This window comes from Mus caroli, chromosome 2 (genome assembly GCF_900094665.2).
Source record: "Mus caroli chromosome 2, CAROLI_EIJ_v1.1, whole genome shotgun sequence".
In the NCBI taxonomy this organism is placed as follows: Eukaryota; Metazoa; Chordata; class Mammalia; order Rodentia; family Muridae; genus Mus; species Mus caroli.
Window position 1 is genome coordinate 106,290,768 of NC_034571.1, and position 18,421 is coordinate 106,309,188.

An 18,421-nucleotide genomic window follows, 5' to 3' on the forward strand; every position below is an offset into this window, starting at 1 on the left:
TTTCTCATTGTGAGGAGGCACAGCAGATATTTCCATCTGGTGTAGAGTGATGTCACCTACTTGCTATTGGAAAACAAGTCAAGGAATAAATCAGCACACAGTGTTGTCACAGAGAAAATGTCAGCCTGGGAGTTAGTAAGAGGAAATGGGAGGCATGAGAGTCCCTGGGGATACAAAGTGCTTTGACACTGAGCGCAACCAGAGAAAGCCACTTCATAGACCAAATTAAGATATATAATCCAGTGTGTGGTTCCTGCTGAGCTGCTGTGTTTGAGTCAAAGCAAAGTGAGGAGATGCTGCCTGAATAGCCCGGCATAGAGGGTAGTGCTGGGGCACTGAATGCCACTCCACACTCTGTGTCTTTTTACTTTGCCTCTTTCCTGTAAGAGAGCTCTTCTCCCTCTGGTTTCTCAAGTGGAAAAAAAAAATCTGTGTAATGACTCAGCGCCACAGTCCTCCTCGATAATGGATCCTCTCAGCTAGAGCCTTGGGCCTTCAAGCCTCTTTTAGCTCGGTGCCTTAGAGGGTTCAGAGTGCTCACACTCTGGGTAAAGGTTTTTGGAGTTTCTTGATCACAGATACTGCCGTGGGTATGAGGTCTATCGCTGTATCACAAAAGCAGTATGTGGCAGACAGGGTTCATTTCTTCCTCCAACCCTCAGGTCCCATTCTGCCAGTGAAGAATCAGGGCAGGAACTCAAGGCAGAAACCTGGAAGCAGGAAGTGAAGCAGAAGCTATGGAAGAGTGCTGCTTATTGCCTTGCTTACTTTAACACAAATCAGGACCATTTGCACCGGGTTGGTACCACCCACAGTGGGCTGGCAGGCTCTCCTGTCGCAATCATCAATCAAGGAAACCCCTTGCAGACTTGCCTATAGGTCAGTCTTAGGGAAGCATTTTCTCAGTTGGGTATCCCTCTTCCCAGATGTTAAAGTCAACATAGAACCAATTCAGCTACAGAGATGGGTCTCACAAATATGGTAAAGACACTCTACGCTAAAGTTTCATGAAGGATGAAGATACCATAATAATAGGAAGACTTTTTCGTAATGGTAGCTTCATGCACTGCATTATACTTATTGCTATAAAATCTCATATCATAATTTCCTAAACCTTAGCTTGTGTTTTGTGATTGGAATGAACAGACTTTTTTTTGTATGTGGATGTAGTGAACTTTATTGATGGTATTCAAGAGAGTAGAGCTCTCTAGATCCCTCCCATTATTCTGGAGGGTCTGGGGTGGAAACTGTGAGGCCAAGAGAAGTGTTCCCTAACTCCTGGGTTCCATCGCTACTGGAAACCGGGAGTCAGGAATGAAGGGGGCCTGCACTGGACTTGGAAGATGAGCCCCAGGCTGTGGGTAAGAGGAACTCCAGCTTAGCTTAGCAGTGAGTGTCTTAGAACGTAGAGAGGTCTTCAGCAAGAGACTTAGGTGGCAGTTCTGTATGACACAGGCCGCCCGCTACAACAGTTCTTGATGAGAAAATGAGAAAGACATCCCTTACATGTCTATATTGCTTATTTATTGTTCATCATGGAAAATGGATGTGTAGGACTTACTTACTCCAGGTGAACCAGAGATTAAATGCAGGAAGGAATGTGTGGGAAGGAAAGCTTATTGACTAAACCTTCTGGGCTGGCCCATCTAGATACTTCACTGGCATGGAGAACTCTGTGTTATATGATGAGAGGTCACAATCTTCCTGTGGGGCAGGGTGGGGGGGGCATGGTCACATGCTCCAGGACAGGAGCCCAGGTTGGAAATAGGTGAAATTCCTACCCATCTCAGGTCTGAGGGTACTGGGGTTTCTGAACCCACTTGGCATTCCCAGTCTTTATCTGGTGACATGGCTACACTTTCCCCCTTTGGCTACAACTCCTCCCTCTTTCTTTCTTTCTTTCTTTCTTTCTTTCTTTCTTTCTTTCTTTCTTTCTTTCTTCCTTCCTTCCTTCCTTCCTTTCTTTTTTTTTTTTTTTAAAAGGGGAGGTATCATTGGAGTGACTGTCTCTTATGTTATTTGCAGTAAAAAATTGGGCTGGGCTGGGCTGGGGTGGAAGTATTAAAATAGAACACAATATAAGCCAGAGGATTAATGAGGGGTGGGGGCTAGAAAGACGAGGGCTTATTAAACTAATTAATTGTTCAGTGGATTGAAATTGAGGGTGAGTTTGCACAGACTTTGTGAGGGTATTAACACTGGTTTTAAACATTTGATTTATCTACATAGACATAACATTTTCCTTACTATCATGTAAATTTCCCCAAGTTCAATAGCCATTAGGCTCTGGTAGGAGAGTTCATCTGTCACTGGAAGGTCTCTAGGCTGTCTGTCATCTGTGGGTCTCACTGTCTGCTTGTCTTGAAAGTCTTCATTCAGATAATGTGTCTGGACAAAGGCAGCTTCACAGCCCCAGGGAGGCCCAAGGAGATGGCAGGTCGCCTCTGTCCGGCCTGTGGTGGCAGGGTTGTCTTTTTTCCCTTTGTAGAGATAAACCTGTAGAATAATCATCACAGGGGAGCAGCCCCCCAGCAGGGTGATGTCTGTATAGGGTGGGTAATGTATATGTTAAGCCTTTAACAGTTTGATTGGGAACACATTGGTGGTATCTTGCTATTGTCCTAGAAAAAAGGCAAAGGTGTTTGAAGAACTTAGTCCTGGAAGGAATCCTTTAAGTGGGGAGTTACCTGTGTTGTATTAAGGGAAGCAGAGGGGAGAGTTGGGAATTTGTCTGTTTGAGGTAGCTGAGAAGAAAATATCAAGTTAACTATGTATTTGGAATAGGCAGTAACCCTTTGTCTGTAAAAGGAAACTGGTTGTTAATTATGGATTAAATAATGGTTATCAATATAGTTAGTTTGACCTGTGAGATAGATTAAATATGATCTTTTTGAAGCCTAAAATAAATTTTAACCAAATTGAGAAATTTTAGAACAATTTTGGGTTTAAAAAGCACGAACATTGTTTCAGGTGTTCCTGCTAGGGAGAAGAACAAACATTTAAACAAAGAAGCACGGAAATTTTGGGCTTAAGGGTTTTAGGTGTGTTTTTATGACTTCTCAGCAACTAGATCTCATCCATTGTTTTTCATCTGGTGGGCTCTTTCACCTAGGTAGAGAGGGAGGAGCCTGCTCTCCCGTGCTGTGGCTGTTGGCCATTTGCTCTTGTGGTTCTGCATTCAAAACACAGGGCATAGGCTACAGTTCAGCCTATGCCTATTGGGTAACGGCTGATACACTGCTCAGGGGTGAGAAAACACAGCCTAAGTTAGGGACTCCAGCTCAGATGTAAAAGACATAAGCTGAGGCCAGAAGTAATGTTCCCTAACATCTGGGTGGGCATCTAGGTGCCTCTAAAAATCATGCAAAGTCGAAAACAAAAGGGGCCCACATTGGCCTATGAAGATGAGCCCTGGGCCAGGGTAAGGAAAAAATCTGGCTTAACTTAGCTAGCGATGAGTGTCTGTGTCGGAGATCGTGGAGGGGGCCTTCTGGGAGAGCCTTAGGGAACGAGGCTCTATATGATGAGCCTCCCCCCCCTCCAGCCATGGCGGCACTCCCCACCCCAGTCCCTGATGAAGGGGTGGGGACAGGGTGGGAGAGAAGAAATTGTGTTACATTGAGTTGACATAACAAACGGGTCTTCTGTTCACCAGTAGAAGCAGTAGAGGAGACCAGATTTACCCACAAATCAATGGGGGTTGGGTGTTGAGGACAGATCTGGCTTTTAAATTTGCTTCCTATGGGAAATCCTCACAGATAATTTCCTTATGTCTCTGACCTTCAGTTTTTTTTCCATCTGTAAAATGGTGCCATGCTGATTAAATGAGATGATTAATTCAAAGTATAAGTATGTGTAAGTATAACTCTTCCTTGGGAGGAGGCCCTAGGCAGTCATAGTCCTACTTGAAATTATGCCATGCACTGTGAACTACTAGGAAGGGATTCTGAAAAGTCTGCAGTGCACTTCTCTACCTGTGCTAGGCACTTCTCTTCCTCCAGGGAAGTCTGTGAGCTGGAGGAGGATACTTGAAGGCAGAGGAGCGAATCTTCTGTTCCCACAATTAACAACAGCACTTCGGGCACCTCTCTTCAGTGTGTCTGAGGATTCATAAAGGGAACTCTTGATGCTGAATGCTCAATACCATGCACAGCACACACCCACCCACCACTCTCCGCTGCTGCTGTAAGAAGATTACCTCTCAGATGAGTTCTCAGGCCTGTTCATAGCCTTTGTGCCACACACACACACGTGGATGCTTAGGATGTACCCACAGGGAGCAAGCACTTTAGAAAGACTTTAAAGATGTGGCGAGTGAAATGAGCGCAGACCAGACCGTATGCAGCTGTGAAGAGGGCCAGGCCTGTGTTGACTTCTCATCTCTTCTGTGTGTCTCCGCCTTGTGCCCTGACGACCCTTCGATTAAATGACTAAGAAATAACAGGATCTGTGACTGTGAACTCCATCTATAAGGATCTAAGGAAGTAGGCTTTTCAAACAAGCAGACATAGTCTTATTTAAAATTATGTAATCTCTGAATCCTCTTGACACTTCCGTCTTGACTAGGTGACCCCACCCACTCACACCCACCCACTCCATCTCTTGGCTTCATATGTTTTCCTTAAGGCGGTTGCACTACACATTCTTCCTCCTGTCTGAACTCAAAATGTACCCTTATATAACTCTTTTTTCTAGTTTAAAACAAGTTAAGAAGAAGGAAAAAAAAACCACTTGGGGAAAGTAAATTACAAACTGTACTAGTGGTTAAATGATTGCTAGTTTGTTATTCCTAGGGGACTGTCCTTTAAGTGAAAGCAACTTGAAGGCTGGGTGGTATATTAACTTAAGAAATGAGGTGTTGCAGTATGGAGTTCTAAGCTCCATATTTGCATGTGAAGTTGTTAGTTATGAAGACATTTTGGGACCCCTTCAAATCTCATAAAGAAGTGGCTGTCTTCACCCCTCAGGTGACATTTCCAACCACTAAAAATCAGTCACTAAAAATCCCTGAGAGCCAGCAGTATTAGTCCCTCCTTTTCACATGGCTTCAAATAGGAAACCGGTAGAAAGGGAAAATATTACAAAGCAAAACCAAGCTGGGCATGATAATGCACACCGCTCATCTCAGCAGGGAGGCCGAGGCAGGAAGATCCTCACAAATTTGAGTCCAGCCTAGTCTACATAGCAAGTTCCGGGCTAGCCAACGCTATATAGCAAGACCTGTCTCAAAACAAGACAAAACTTGAGTAAACCTTCTGATTTCCATAATTTTAAACTTTTACATGTAAAACTTCATATTTTTTTTGTACAAAGCTTTCTGATAGAACATGCAGGTTTGAAGCTTCATCACTCTTCAGATATCACACTGTGCTTTAAAGTAAGAAAACCTTAGAATGTTTCTTATGATAACAGAAGCTTATCATCTTTAAAAATAATATTCCAAACACAAGTCATTAAAACAACTTTAATTTCTAAGGTTCTCAAAGTCCTATTCTCCCAGAACTCCTGGAAGGTTCAATAGCTGTTTTATAGAACAATAGAAACTGTGGTCTGAAGAAGTAGACAGACTGGCCCTAGGCTGTAGAGTGAGTTCCCAAATGAAGAAGAGGGATTTATCCTGGGACTACAATGATAGCCCTTTCCTATCTCTTAGCTCTAGCTATACCTCCTGATCAAGTCGGATAGGAGCCTAAGAAGCCGCAGTCAGACTCCCGGCCAAAAGGAAGGACCAGTGTGGTTATGCTCTGACTGATGTCTGCCTGTGATGTGTACACACTGTTAGACGAGCAGCTTTCTTCCTGTGTTTCTCTAACAGGCAGCCTCATTGCTGGAGAGGACTGTCAGCTGCCTGTTCTGCCTAGCCATCGTCACATGCCTCCCGACTGGAGCTGACCACAGACCAGCATCTCCACAGCATGAATAATTAGGTAGGCATAATGGAAGGCACTCACTGCACCCTCCAGCTGCATAACCCCATTGCCGAACTCTGCTATATCAGCTTCTATCTTCCAAAAGGGGAAGTCAGAGGATTTTCATACAAGGGCACTGTAACTCTAGACAGATCCAATAACGCTTTCCATAACTGCTACCAAGTCAGGGAGGGGCCAGACATCACCAGCCTCAGCCAGCAGCCAAACGAACATCCAGGCGACATATTTTTCAAACAGACTCCCACAAAAAACATTCTGACAGAGCTATACAAGCTCACAGCAGAGAAGGAGAGGCTGCTGGACAGTCTGTTGAGGTCAGACAACATCCTCGGCGTTTCAATGGGGAGCCAGGAGGGAAAGTTGCAGGAGCTGTCAGTAATCCTTGCCACTGGGGATGACTATTTCCAGAGTGCTGGCAACTGGCGCAGAGAACTCCCTGCGAGCTCTCTCATTAGGAGGAGCACCCAAGAGAACAAAAAGCCCCGAAGGTCTGGCAGGAGGAGAGAGAGCCCAGAGGAGCTCCGGCAGAAGAGAACCAGGAGGAAAGGGCGTGGCTGCCAGGAGTCAGCATTTCAGATGGGGAAGGACCAGGTCTGTTCCAGTGGCTCCCTTTCTTTTCGAGCTAGGCCTAATCTCCGGCTCCTAGAAGAAAGAGGAAATTTAGTTCCTCGGGGAACGCTTACCTCTTCGCTACGGAGAAGAGAGAGCTGCCCAGCCAACATCCTCAGGACACCGGATGCAGACCTGGCCTTCGGAAACTCTGGGAGGACCTCAGAGGACACTGATCTTGAAGGACCTCTGTCCCCTGACAGCAGCCCCACCGAGGTAGGAGATGCTGATGTGGGAGGGCAGCTCAAGAGTTCTCACCAGCAGGAGCCCCCACAACCAAAAGTGTCTGAAAGCCATGGGAAACAAGCAGGGGCAGAGAGGTGGAGCAGCGGGACTCGGAAGTCAAAGTCATTGGAGAGGACTTGCAGTAAGAAACCTGTTTCCAAAGTGGTGGCCAAGATCCAGGAACCATCTGCCCCAGTAAAACGAATAGTTAGGGCGCATCATGACGGCAAGGGAAGGGTTGCCTATGGCCCAGAGATCCAAACTGAGTTTATCCCAAAAGCTGACTTCCTCACCCTCTCAGGAGGTGAGACTGAGACTCATAGTTCCGGGAGGCTGGAGGAGGAGCAGCCAGGGATCAAGTCATTGCGGTCCTCAGCCCCAGAAAGAGCCTCCATTACCAAAGAACCAGCCAGCACCGAGGCCGCTGTGAACAAGGTTCTCCGCAAGGTGATAGAGAGTGAGAAGTTAGACGAAGCTACTGAGGGGAAAAGGTTGGGCTTCTCTCTCAACACAAGGGCCACGCACACTTTCCCAGAAACTCGAAGCCAAAGGAAGGCTGGGCTACCGCAGAGTGTCCGTAAATTCTTGCTTCTAGATCTGCCGCACACGGTAGGTCCTGATTCCCCACAACCCAAATGTGATGAGAAGAAGCCAACCCCCCAGGCTCCAACAGCTCTTGGCATGGTATTTAATAATTCATCGCCTCAGTCCAGCGCACACAAACGGCTGTCACCTGTTCCCTCGCCTCTGTCTCCAAGGTGTCCCAGTCCACAGCAGCACCATAGAATCCTTCCGCTCCCTCCACTGCCTAGTGAGGGAGAAGTTGTTTTTAATGAGTACCCTAGTAGAAAGAACGGTGTGTCCTCTGGGTTCCCCTCTGCTGACACCTTGGAGCCATCATCTTCTACGAAGGTCACGGAGACCAAAGGAGCCAGCCCGACTTCCCTCAGAGCAAGCCAAACTTGGCTGGTGTCTGAGGAAGCTTCCGAAAAAGGCTTGGGGCCAGAGAAGATCACAGCTCCACCCCAGCACCAGTTGCCACCAGGTTAGTCTCTCTTTAAGCTATTTAGATCTGTTCATGGGAGATTCAACAACTGTTGTTCCACTTCCACTACTAAGATACTGGCTGATTCACAATGGACTGAACCTCCTAGGGCTGTGTCATGCAGTCAGTAACAAGAAAACTGAGAAAAGTGAACCGGGTGTGGTGACAATAAAGACGCCATTGACCCAGAGAACTAAGAGTGAAACTGTTTCTAGAGTACTTTATACGAGCTTAAAGATTTGTTTGTTTGTTTGTTTGTTTGTGGCACCTAAAGTTGCCCCCACAATTGCTTAAAGCTGAGACGCAAAAAGGACAAGTCAGAGAATCGGCAGCTTGTCTCTGCCTTTGATGTAGCACTGAGTAATTGGCCCATTGACCTAAATTCTACTAGTGATGCTCTGGGTGTCATTGTCGGGAGTCTCTAAGCAGGATCACAAAGGCACACTGTTTTTACTCACAAGTCGGTAGCTACTTAGGTTTTGGTTGTCTTGTTTTCTATAAATACATTTGTAAGTGACATGATTTGTGACACTTTAAAAAAAAAAAACCAGAAAGGATGCATTCGATTTAATCTGAATATACTTGAGTGCATGGTATGTTGATCCATGTCTATAAACCTAGAAGTTGGGTAGCTGAAGTGGTAGAATCATCAGTTTAAGACTAGTTTTGGTTACAGAGAGACTTGTTGAAGGCCAGCCTGGGTTACAGAGAGAGTTCAAGACCAGCCAGACTTGATGAAAGGCCAGCTCTGTAAACAAAACACAATTTTTTTAAAAAAAAGGAACTTGGTTCAGGCTTCCTTCCAATCTCCTTTTCTATTTAGCCACCCAAACGAGCACAGAGCAGCTGTTGAATGTTAAGTATGTTTTATGTATGGGTTGTCACTGTCACTAAGGTAACAATCCCATTTCTCACACATGACTTGCATGCGTGTTATGATGTGCAGTTTTTTACATGAAAATAATTTTGAGTGTTCAATCAGGAGTCCTAATCCTGTACCCTTGGCATTTTCCAAGCCAATGCACCCACACTTCAGGTTTTATATGTCACTGTACAGGCGATCAGCTTCTCAGCAGCATATGGTCAGCGTCTTAGGCTAGGAAATAACTTGTAAATGATACGTGAGACTACTCTAAGAGTAGAGGGTATTGGAATTTTATTTATAGAAATGTCTTGTAACATTTTGAGATAAAAATATTGATCTAGAAGATAAGAGTTTCCAAAAGCTTTCTGTTTTTCTTGAACTTGTGACATTCTATAAATTTCTCTACATCTCTCATTGCAGGGAGATTGGTTTTTGAAAATGTGGTAAATGCTTTTCCATCCTTTTCATGTAATATGTTGATCTTAGTTTGGTAAAATTTGCCACTTTCTGCCTCAAAATAAAAGTCAAAATAGAATTGTAAAATTTATATCATGTACTGCACAGAACTCTAATAACAAGACTACTTTCTGAGCACGGGTGATAGCTTCTTGGAATCAGCAGGAAAGCAAGCTCAGTGGAGTTAGAGGAGGGAGCAGAGTGTGGAATTGTTGCCTTAACTCTATGTTTGTGTTATAGATAGTGTGGATGTCAACCTGAGAGAGTCTAAATTCACCTGGGAGGTGGGCCTCAAGGCATGCCTGTGGATAGTATCTTGAGTATGTTGATTGGTGTGGGAAGATCTATCATAATTGTGGTTAGGGCCATTCCCTTGGCAGGGAATACTGGACCATATAAAATGGAGAAAGTGAGCTGAGAATCAGCCTGTACTCACTCATTGCTCTCTGCTTCTGGATTGTGGATGCAGAACGGCCTTCATGTTCCTGCTGCTTCGGCTTCCCAACCATGAAGGGCTCTGAACCAAAATGAACCTTTCTCCCTGAAGTTGCTTGTGTCAGGGTGCTCTATTACAGCAACAGGAAAGGAAACTATGACTTAGAAATTACATCAAATTCTAGGGTTCTATGCACTCCTTATCCAGAATCTCCACACTGAATGTATTTGGTATTTCATCAGGCTTTTGTCCCTTAATTTAAGACTGTCTTGTCATTTGTTACAGTTTCTTCTGTTATAAAAGCCCTATCCTTTTATAAGTTAGTAAGGATTAAGCTTAGTCATCTCTAAGCACATAAGAAGACATTTCGGTTTCTGTTGGCAATTGACCATGGACCCACTGAGAGGCATGTTGAACAAATAGTTACATTTTCCATGTGGCTTCTCTATGCAGTTGTTCATGACCATTCTTTTTACATTGGCCCAATCTTCCACTGGGATCTTAGGTAAGATCCTCTACTCTTCTTTTAGGAGCCAATTCTAAAAATCACAGGGATTCCCTACCATGGAGACCTCCTATGCATAAGGAGGGAAAGTGGGAGGAGAGTCGGAGTAGGAGGAGACCTTGGAGACCTTCATTTCCCATAGTAATTAACATCTCTTAGACTTTATCCTAGGACACTAAAAATTTATCTTACTGGCAATGTCTTGAGAAGCGTGGAGGAAGGGAGAGCTCTAGCTAGCACCTTAGATCTATGGTATATTTTTTTGTCCCCTTTCTTCTTTTAACTTCCCATTCTGTAGCCAGAGTCCTTGCCATGTTTTAGTTACTCCTGCTGCTGGTGAGTTCAGAGACTATCTTCTTTCTGACTGCTTCTCTCTTACTTTCCACATTTCCTCCCTCTCAGTCTCAGCAGAGGCCTCGGACAGTAGCAGCCAGCTTTTCAGAGGTAACTCATTTACCATCACCCTACAGTGGTCCTTCATCTCAATCCAACTCCCATGTTTCCCCCAAATTAGCTATTAACTAGATGGAGTTCACGGTCTGTGGACATGCATTTCCTGTGGAAATCACGACGAGGGTTTTCACTGACTCGACTTGAGTAAGGTAATTGAAAACACTCTTTAATTACTCAAGTAAGAGATTAACTCCTTTCGGTTTAATGTTCACATTACTTTCAGGTTTCCTGTTTTCATTTATTTTTGACCAAAAGACACATTTCTAGTTGGAAGACTCTAGAGCTGCAGACAAGTAAATTCTGAGTACAAAGTGAAACCCACATCTTGCAAGACCAAGAACTTAAATCCAATGTCGAAGCCACCATGCAGGACATAACATTAAAGTATCAGGAAAGCCATTGATCCATCTCCTATTGGCTTTAAAATTTCTAACTCTTCATCCTGTGAGCTGCATAAGGAATTTCTTGCATGTTGACAATATGATCAAGCAGAGCATACACTAAATATGAAAAGCATCTAGATTTTTCTTCTCATGGACCCATCTAGTGACCACTCCTTAGTGGTTATACGGGACCTTACTTTGACAATAGAGGCACCTCCATGTTAACAAGCCTCTGAGAAATGCATTTCCTTAAAAAAAACTTTGAAGGATTTTTAGTTGTGCGAACCTACATAACAGTGTTTTGGGAGCTTAGCATTGAGAATCTTTTCTGCCTTCCTGTTTTCATTTATCTTTAACCAAAAATAAGCTCCTTTAATGGCACAAGCATCACATGGCAGTTGGCTCACCACACTGAGGAAATGTCTAGTCTTGCTTGTGCTGTTTAGCAAACTTAGGATTTTTGTTCTTTGGAGTTAGGGAGGTATGATAGAAACACAGGCCTCAAGAATAAAGTATCTTGACCTATTCTTGTGCTCATAAAAAGATGTAATTAATGCTAGTTTCTTTAGAGTTGAGAGGCACTCATGTGAAAGAGTATACTATATCTAATCCTTCTGTCCAGTCTTTGGGCCTATATTATGTAGAGTAGATATAAATTCTTTGCATATAAATATTGAGGTTTGATGTAATTCGATGAAATGTTTTTAAAGTTCCAAATATTAATAGGTATACATACATATTTAGCTAACTTCAGAAAGTCACCTGTAATTGCAAGTAGAGTAGAGAGATTTCAGAAAGTGTATATGCTTATTATATCTAGAATATAAAAAGAATATAATTGAGTTAACAAGAGATATCAAAGATTCATCATTAAAATTATATATATGACCTAGTGACCCTACCTTTAAGAACTTTGCTTAAATGAGGTTATGTACCTGTATGATTACATGCACACAGGTACTGACTGCAGCAGTTTCGAATTTTGTTATCATTATTTTTTTTATTTTTATTTATTTATTTATTTATTTTTGGTTTTTCGAGACAGGGTTTCTCTGTATAGCCCTGGCTGTCCTGGAACTCACTTTGTAGACCAGGCTGGCCTCAACCTCAGAAATCATTATTATGAGTGTTATTTGTGTGCCTGTGGATGATGGAGGTCATGTGCAGACATAGGCGTAGGAACACTGCTTTGTGGTTCTCTGCATGCACCCTTATGTGTGCTCATGGGATTGGCTTTAGGTCACCAGGCTTGCATGGCAAGCACTTTACCAGCTGAGCATCTTGTTGGCCCTATAGCAATTTTTTAATACTTCTGCAACATCTAGGGAAAAAAACCTGAACATTCATGAGCAAAGACATGTTTAAATAAATTACAACACATTTTCCTCCATAATACTATGAAGCTGTCTAAAATATTAATATAGATTTCTAACAAGCTGCAATATAATATATAGAATGCTCTGTTTCTTGTAAAAACGAATGTGTCTTCTTCCCATACATAAATATGTGGTTTTTGCACAGACTTGAATGTCAGAGAGACAGGTGTAAAGAAGAATTGGCCAGGCTGTTAACATTCAAAGGGCAAGTCAGTGGAGAATGGACCAGGGAACAGGGTGTGAGAACTGGGTGTGTCAGCTCCTTCACCTCTCTACTTTGTGTCTCCTTACAGTGGTTCTCTAGATGTGGGGGGTGCATGTAACTTTTATAATTTTGAAAGCATTATTTTTACCATTTTATTTCTTATTTTTATTTATATGTGTGTGGTTGTGCATGTAGGTGGGTGCCTGTGCCCATGTAGAGGCCAATAAAGATCAAGTGTTCTGCTCTGTCACTCTCCACCTTATTCTCTCTCTCTCTCTCTCTCTCTCTCTCTCTCTCTCTCTTCCTCTCTCTGGCTTCTCTCTGTATAGCCCTGGCTGTCCTGGAACTCACTTTGTAGACCAGGCTGGCCTTGAACTCAGAAATCCGCCTGCCTCTGCCTCGCAAGTGCTGGGATTAAAGGCATGCGCATGTGCCACCACACCTGGCACCACCTTATTCTCTTGAGGTAAGGTTTATCACTGAATCTGGAACCAGGCTGGCAGCCAGCGAGCCTCAGTGATCCTCCTGTCTCTGACCACCACAGTGCAGGGGTGATAGGCACAAGTGCAGCTACACAGTTTTGAGGAAAGAAATCACACACCAAAATTAGCCAGACCCCCCTAAGCTATATATCTCAGTGAACTTCTATATAGTTAAAGTAGCCACTTGAAAGGGAATCTATAGAGATTCACATTGTGTTTTTATATTTTCAGAATCCAGTGTATTTTTATACATTTATCCATCACCAAAATGGAAAATCTGTGACAGCATTAGAGCTAGAAAAAATGATTAATTTTATATCCTCTTTCATCACTCATTTATACCTACATTCAATCTTTCTTCATTCCCTAATGTTTAATCCTTTTTCCTGAAAATTTTGTCCTTTTATATTTCCTTAGAGCTAAATAGCATTCATGTGTGTGTATGTATATGTATGTGTGCACACACACTACAGATTTTCTTTTTTAAGATTGATTTTATTTTATATATATGAATTTTTGCTTGTAGGTACGTCTTTGTGTCCTTTGAGGGCTTGGTACACATGGAGGTCAGAAGAGGGCTTGGGATCCCCTAAAACTAGAGTCACGTGTGGTTGTCAGCCTCCATTTGGGCGCTAGGGATTGGCCCACGGTCCTCCACAAGAACAACAAAGCTCTAACTACTGAACCATCAGTCCAACTACATAGACCAAATTTTCACTCTCCATTCATGTGTTGGTGGACAACTAGGTTGATTCCAGTTCTTTGCCGTGGTGAATCAATAAATGTGGTGTGTAAATATCTCAGTGGTGGTGTATAGAGTTCTCTGGAAAAATGCCCAGAAGCAAAATAAATGAACCATATGGCAGTTCTATTTTTAATTTTTTGAGAAATCTCAAAGCTGACTTCCACAATGGCTGTATTTAGTCCCCAACAACAGTGAATAAGGGCTTCTTTCTCTCCACATCCTCTCAGTCTCTTGTCAGACCCATTGATGAGAGCCACTCTGACTGGGGTGAGGTGCTTTGTCAAAGTAGTTCCAATTTGTATTCTTCCAAGGGCTAGGGATGCTGAACACTTTTAAAATAGTAATTGGCTACTTCTGTTTCTTTCTATAAGTGTTTATTCAGCTCATCTGCCTATTTGTTGATTGGTAGTCTTATTTCATTGGCATTTCATTTCTGCAGTTCCTTGTGAATTCTAGGTATTTATTTCCTTGCTTAAGGGTAGTTAGTAAAGGTCTTCTCCCATTCGCTAGGCTGACTGTTTGCTCTATTGTTTCTTCTGCTGTACAGAACCTGTCTATTCTCAAGTAGTTCCATCTGTTGATACTTAAGAGTTGGTTCCTCTGTTGTTGCTGTTCTATTTTAAATTACTACAGCTAATCTGGTACCTATGTTTCCTCTAAAAATTGCAACTTTATTTCTTTAAGGAAAAAAAAACCCAAAGAAACATGCTTTACTGAGTGTCATGTATATGTGGGGGTAGGATTATAGTGGAAGCACATTTTCTGTGGTTTTCCTGTGTCTTCCAGTAAAGCAGGAGACTCAGCAATGAGAATATAGCATTTGTCAAAAAACAAACAACTAAACAACAAACAGGAACATATCTGGAGAGCCATGAAGGTAATGCCTGAAAGAAGTATATTTGATGGTAAAATTAGATGAGAATAGCATAAAATCCAGAATCTAACCATGAAGGCTTCTGGATGCAACAGGGTTCCAACACAGGAACAGACCCACCTCCAGGGCCTTCTGGGAAGGGGGTTTGGGGGTTGAGGAGGGTTATGTGACAAAGAATGGCATGATGGGGGAGGGGCTGAAGAAGGAAGGGACCAAAAGAAGAAGAGCATGTGGAATACCCTTGCCTGACTTTTTAAAGTAAAGCCAAAGACAGGTGTAAGGGGACCATCAAGCTGCCAGTTATGGCCTACAAGGTCTGCCCTTCAGGGCCCAGAGCACCAAAGGGTGAAGTAGACCCTGAGGAGCAGCACATGGGAACTTTGATGATGCAGGTGAACTGCCTATAGTATGGAGACCAAGAAAAGACTTGATTGTAACTGGAGGAAATCATCTCAGTAGAACAATCTGCTCTTAGGTAGTTGGTAAGTGGGTGGTAGGCAGGTAATTAGTACACACACACACACACACACACACACACACACACACACACACACACTGCCAGATTGTCATTGGTTGAGGCGTCTAAATTCTCACACTTTTGAAGCTGCCATGGTGTCACACACCTTTAATCCCAGCACTTGAGAAGAGGAGGCAGGTAGATCGCTGAGATACAGGCCAGTCAGGACTACATATTGAGACCCTGTCTGAAAACACTTAACCCAAGCCAACAACATGAAACACCTCACCCCTTTGAGTCTGTAATTGAATTACAAGCATTTCATCTCATTGGTGAAGCTGAATATTGACTATTGAAGACATAGGTTTTACCCCATTTGTTTCTATTCTCTGAGTAAGGGTGTTTTTGAGAATGATGGAAACATTGGCTAGCACTCTGGACCCACATTCTTTCTCTTGATAACTGTTATTATGTAATAACATTTTCTGTTTGTTCCTTTGATGGATTTCACCTGCTTTCTGATCAGTGCTATTAAATAATTACCTTAAAAAAATAGAATCCTACTATGTAGCTCATGCTGGCCCCAAATTCAGCATTCTCTTGGGCTGGTATTGTAGGTCTGAGTCAAGACACCCACGGAGTAATTCTTAGATAGAACTCAAACCATATTGAGTGGGCCATGGAATGTGAAGCCTGGGCACACCATCTGCCTAGAGTTCCTCTGCATGGCCTGGCAAGGCAGTCTCCAGTTTATAGTGTATTGTAGAGTTGCCTACTCCCACAGAGAGGTCTGCAAGTTATTTTCATCCTCATAAATTTTCTAGTGTTTCAAGCCTGATTCTTTCTATGGGGCCCAGAACCTTACAGGAAAGGAGTTGGAACTAGGTTAGAATTAGAATTCAGACATGTAGACGGTTGCAGATGGGTTTGTGGGGTCTTTGTAGGACGATTTAGGTAATACAGAAAAATGGGAAGATGATCATGAGAGAAGTTTGGGTTGAGCATCTGGGCAGGCCATCCCTGCCCCTGGGAAAAATGCCTCTGTCTCAGTGCAGAAGGGAGTATGGGATGGAGGGAAGCCTGTTGCTGGCTGTCAGAGCCCAATAACTAGCAGTATGGAAACTCAAGACAAGCAGAACCCTCCCTGCTGAGAACTAAGCAGAGGCTGCATGGAAGATGCTGTTAGCACACCAAGAACCATATGGCTGAATAGAACAGCAGGGCTCCCAAATAGTGGATCCAGGCATCAGTGAGAGGAGGGGCTGTGGAACAGATCTGCCTTCATGCTAGCAAGGGAACCTGGGCTCAAAGCATTGCAATTCCCATGTCTATAAGTCTTGTAATAATTATATTCCTAAGATACTAAGTTGGATCATCCAAGTTTTAGGTGTTTCTTCCTAAGTCATGATACCTTTTGTTTGCTAAGAACTTAAGTTAATGTTCTGCATCTGAGTTTTCTGTGTAGAGAAAGAGCTGCCAAGTCATCCAGTGAGTTACCAAAGCCATCGACTTTCAGATTTCCCAGAGGCGTTGTGGAAAGTAAATAACATGTAAAGCCTGAGGCCCTTCCATTCTCCCTAGAATTCAGAGCTGTCTGGGCATGTCTGTGTAATTAGAAGGTTAGGCCCATCCAGAGTCTATTCTTTGAATCTGCAGAGGAATATCACAAGGGACAGCACACATGAAAAAATAGAGGATGTGGGGCATGTTGAAAGGTACCATCTTCAATATGAAAGATAACGCTGAAAACAAAATGATGCAAGTCCACCAGATCTTCTAGGCTCCTAGGAAGCTCGTGTCTGCTTCCTGGAAAAAAAACAACAAAAGACAGGGTTGTTATTTGAAAATAATGTTACTAAAATTTCTTCAAGACGTTGAAGATGCAATCTCTGTAGCAGAATATACTAATATGAGTTCAGGGTCTCTACCCAGGGTGCCCTTGAAGCAGCAGGACAGGTATAACATGGTGGAGTGAGCTAGATTTTATATTTTCCTAAGGAGAAGTAGGAGATGTAGGCAGTTGTGCCTTGGGCAATCCATCTGGCATCTTCTATTGGAGCAGAGCAAAGTACCAATTTTGTCAGCATCAAAAGGCACCTTTAAGCAGCCAGAATGCAAGAGAACAGTACCCAAGAGGTTGAGTCCATATAATTCCTGGAGGATCCAGGAAGAAATTGGTGCAGTATAGGGGATGCCCAACTCTGATGATGGGTAAAGGCAGCTTAGTTTGCACCTTAATATCCCACTGACTGCATTTGTTACACGGCATAATATCTAATTCAGAATGTTCTTTTGTGAACTGATAGCATAATGTCATTGAAAATACTTCATGTATCACTAGGAAATGTTAGTTTCATTATAACCACAGGTTACTGTCAGCCTATGGGGAATGTGGTGGGACTTTAACAGCCGTTATTTGTTGCTGTTCTCCAGTGATAAAATGGTGCTGCAACTCTATCTTAGAGCCAGTATGTGATTTCTCTGTGATTTCTTTGCTCTTGGTTAAATCTGATACACTTGTTTCTAGTTCTCTATTATGTTCATTTGTGTTGTATTGTATTTTGGAACAGGATCTCACTTTGTATCCCAGTAAATGCATGGCAATCCTCCTGCCTCAGATTCCTGAGTGCTGGTCTTTCAGGTGTAGAGTAATCCATGCTTGGCTTGCTTCTGGTTTTTGTTGTTTGTTCGTTTGTTTGTTTGTCTGTTTTGTTTTTGTTTTTTATTTGGTTGTGTTTTTAGGTCATGGCTTACATAATGATTTTGTCTCTTTTGCATAGGTTAGTACTAGATTTTTCTAAAGATCTGTAAATATCATATGGAAAGGAGCCATTTACATATAATGCCTCTGATGTACTTGCAAAAGCCATGGTTTAAAATGGTTCAAAATAGCCTTTCAAATTAATTCTGGTGTAAATTTTTAATTAAAACACAAAGGAACTAAAATTGAATGTTTGATTGCTAATGTCACTGAAATATAAAATCATAAATTAAGTTATGAGATAATAAAAGACAAGAGAAACTAAAGTTCTCTTTTGTCCTACTAATTATTTGTGGAGCATATGTTTCTCTCTAGAAAGCATTCTTAATTTTTGCAGGTATTACCCATTGAGTTCCTCCAGATTCCTGTCTTATTTTGTCAAGTTGAAAGCTTTTAGACCTCACTTGCTTGTGTCATTATACAATAACATACATCTTATTTTAAAAGTCCCCATCAGGCTCTTTGGGTTTATGACTTGCATTTCATTAATAGTGGGTCAGCTTGTACTGATCTTTTAAAATGAACTTGCTGGATTAATCAAAAGCAACCTTCCAACTTACAATGACCAAGCAGTTGGCTATCTATTACCACAAATGTGTGCCCTCCCATAACTT

The 18,421-nt window shown here is 42.6% G+C and overlaps 1 protein-coding gene across 5 annotated transcripts in view; it reads left to right on the forward strand.

The window, feature by feature from the left end:
* Positions 1-18,421, forward strand: part of Fmn1 (formin 1) — a 371,650-nt gene that overhangs the window by 27,786 nt on the left and 325,443 nt on the right. For 3 of the 5 annotated variants that reach the window (XM_029474561.1, XM_029474562.1, XM_029474563.1), the window contains exon 2: positions 5,654-7,809. In XM_029474561.1, coding sequence (XP_029330421.1) covers positions 5,937-7,809 — 1,873 coding nt within the window. In that variant the 5' untranslated portion in view covers positions 5,654-5,936. Of the gene's footprint in view, positions 1-5,653; positions 7,810-10,473; positions 10,608-18,421 lie in introns of those variants that run through there. The other 2 variants (XM_029474564.1, XM_021149455.2) reach the window with 2 other exon arrangements.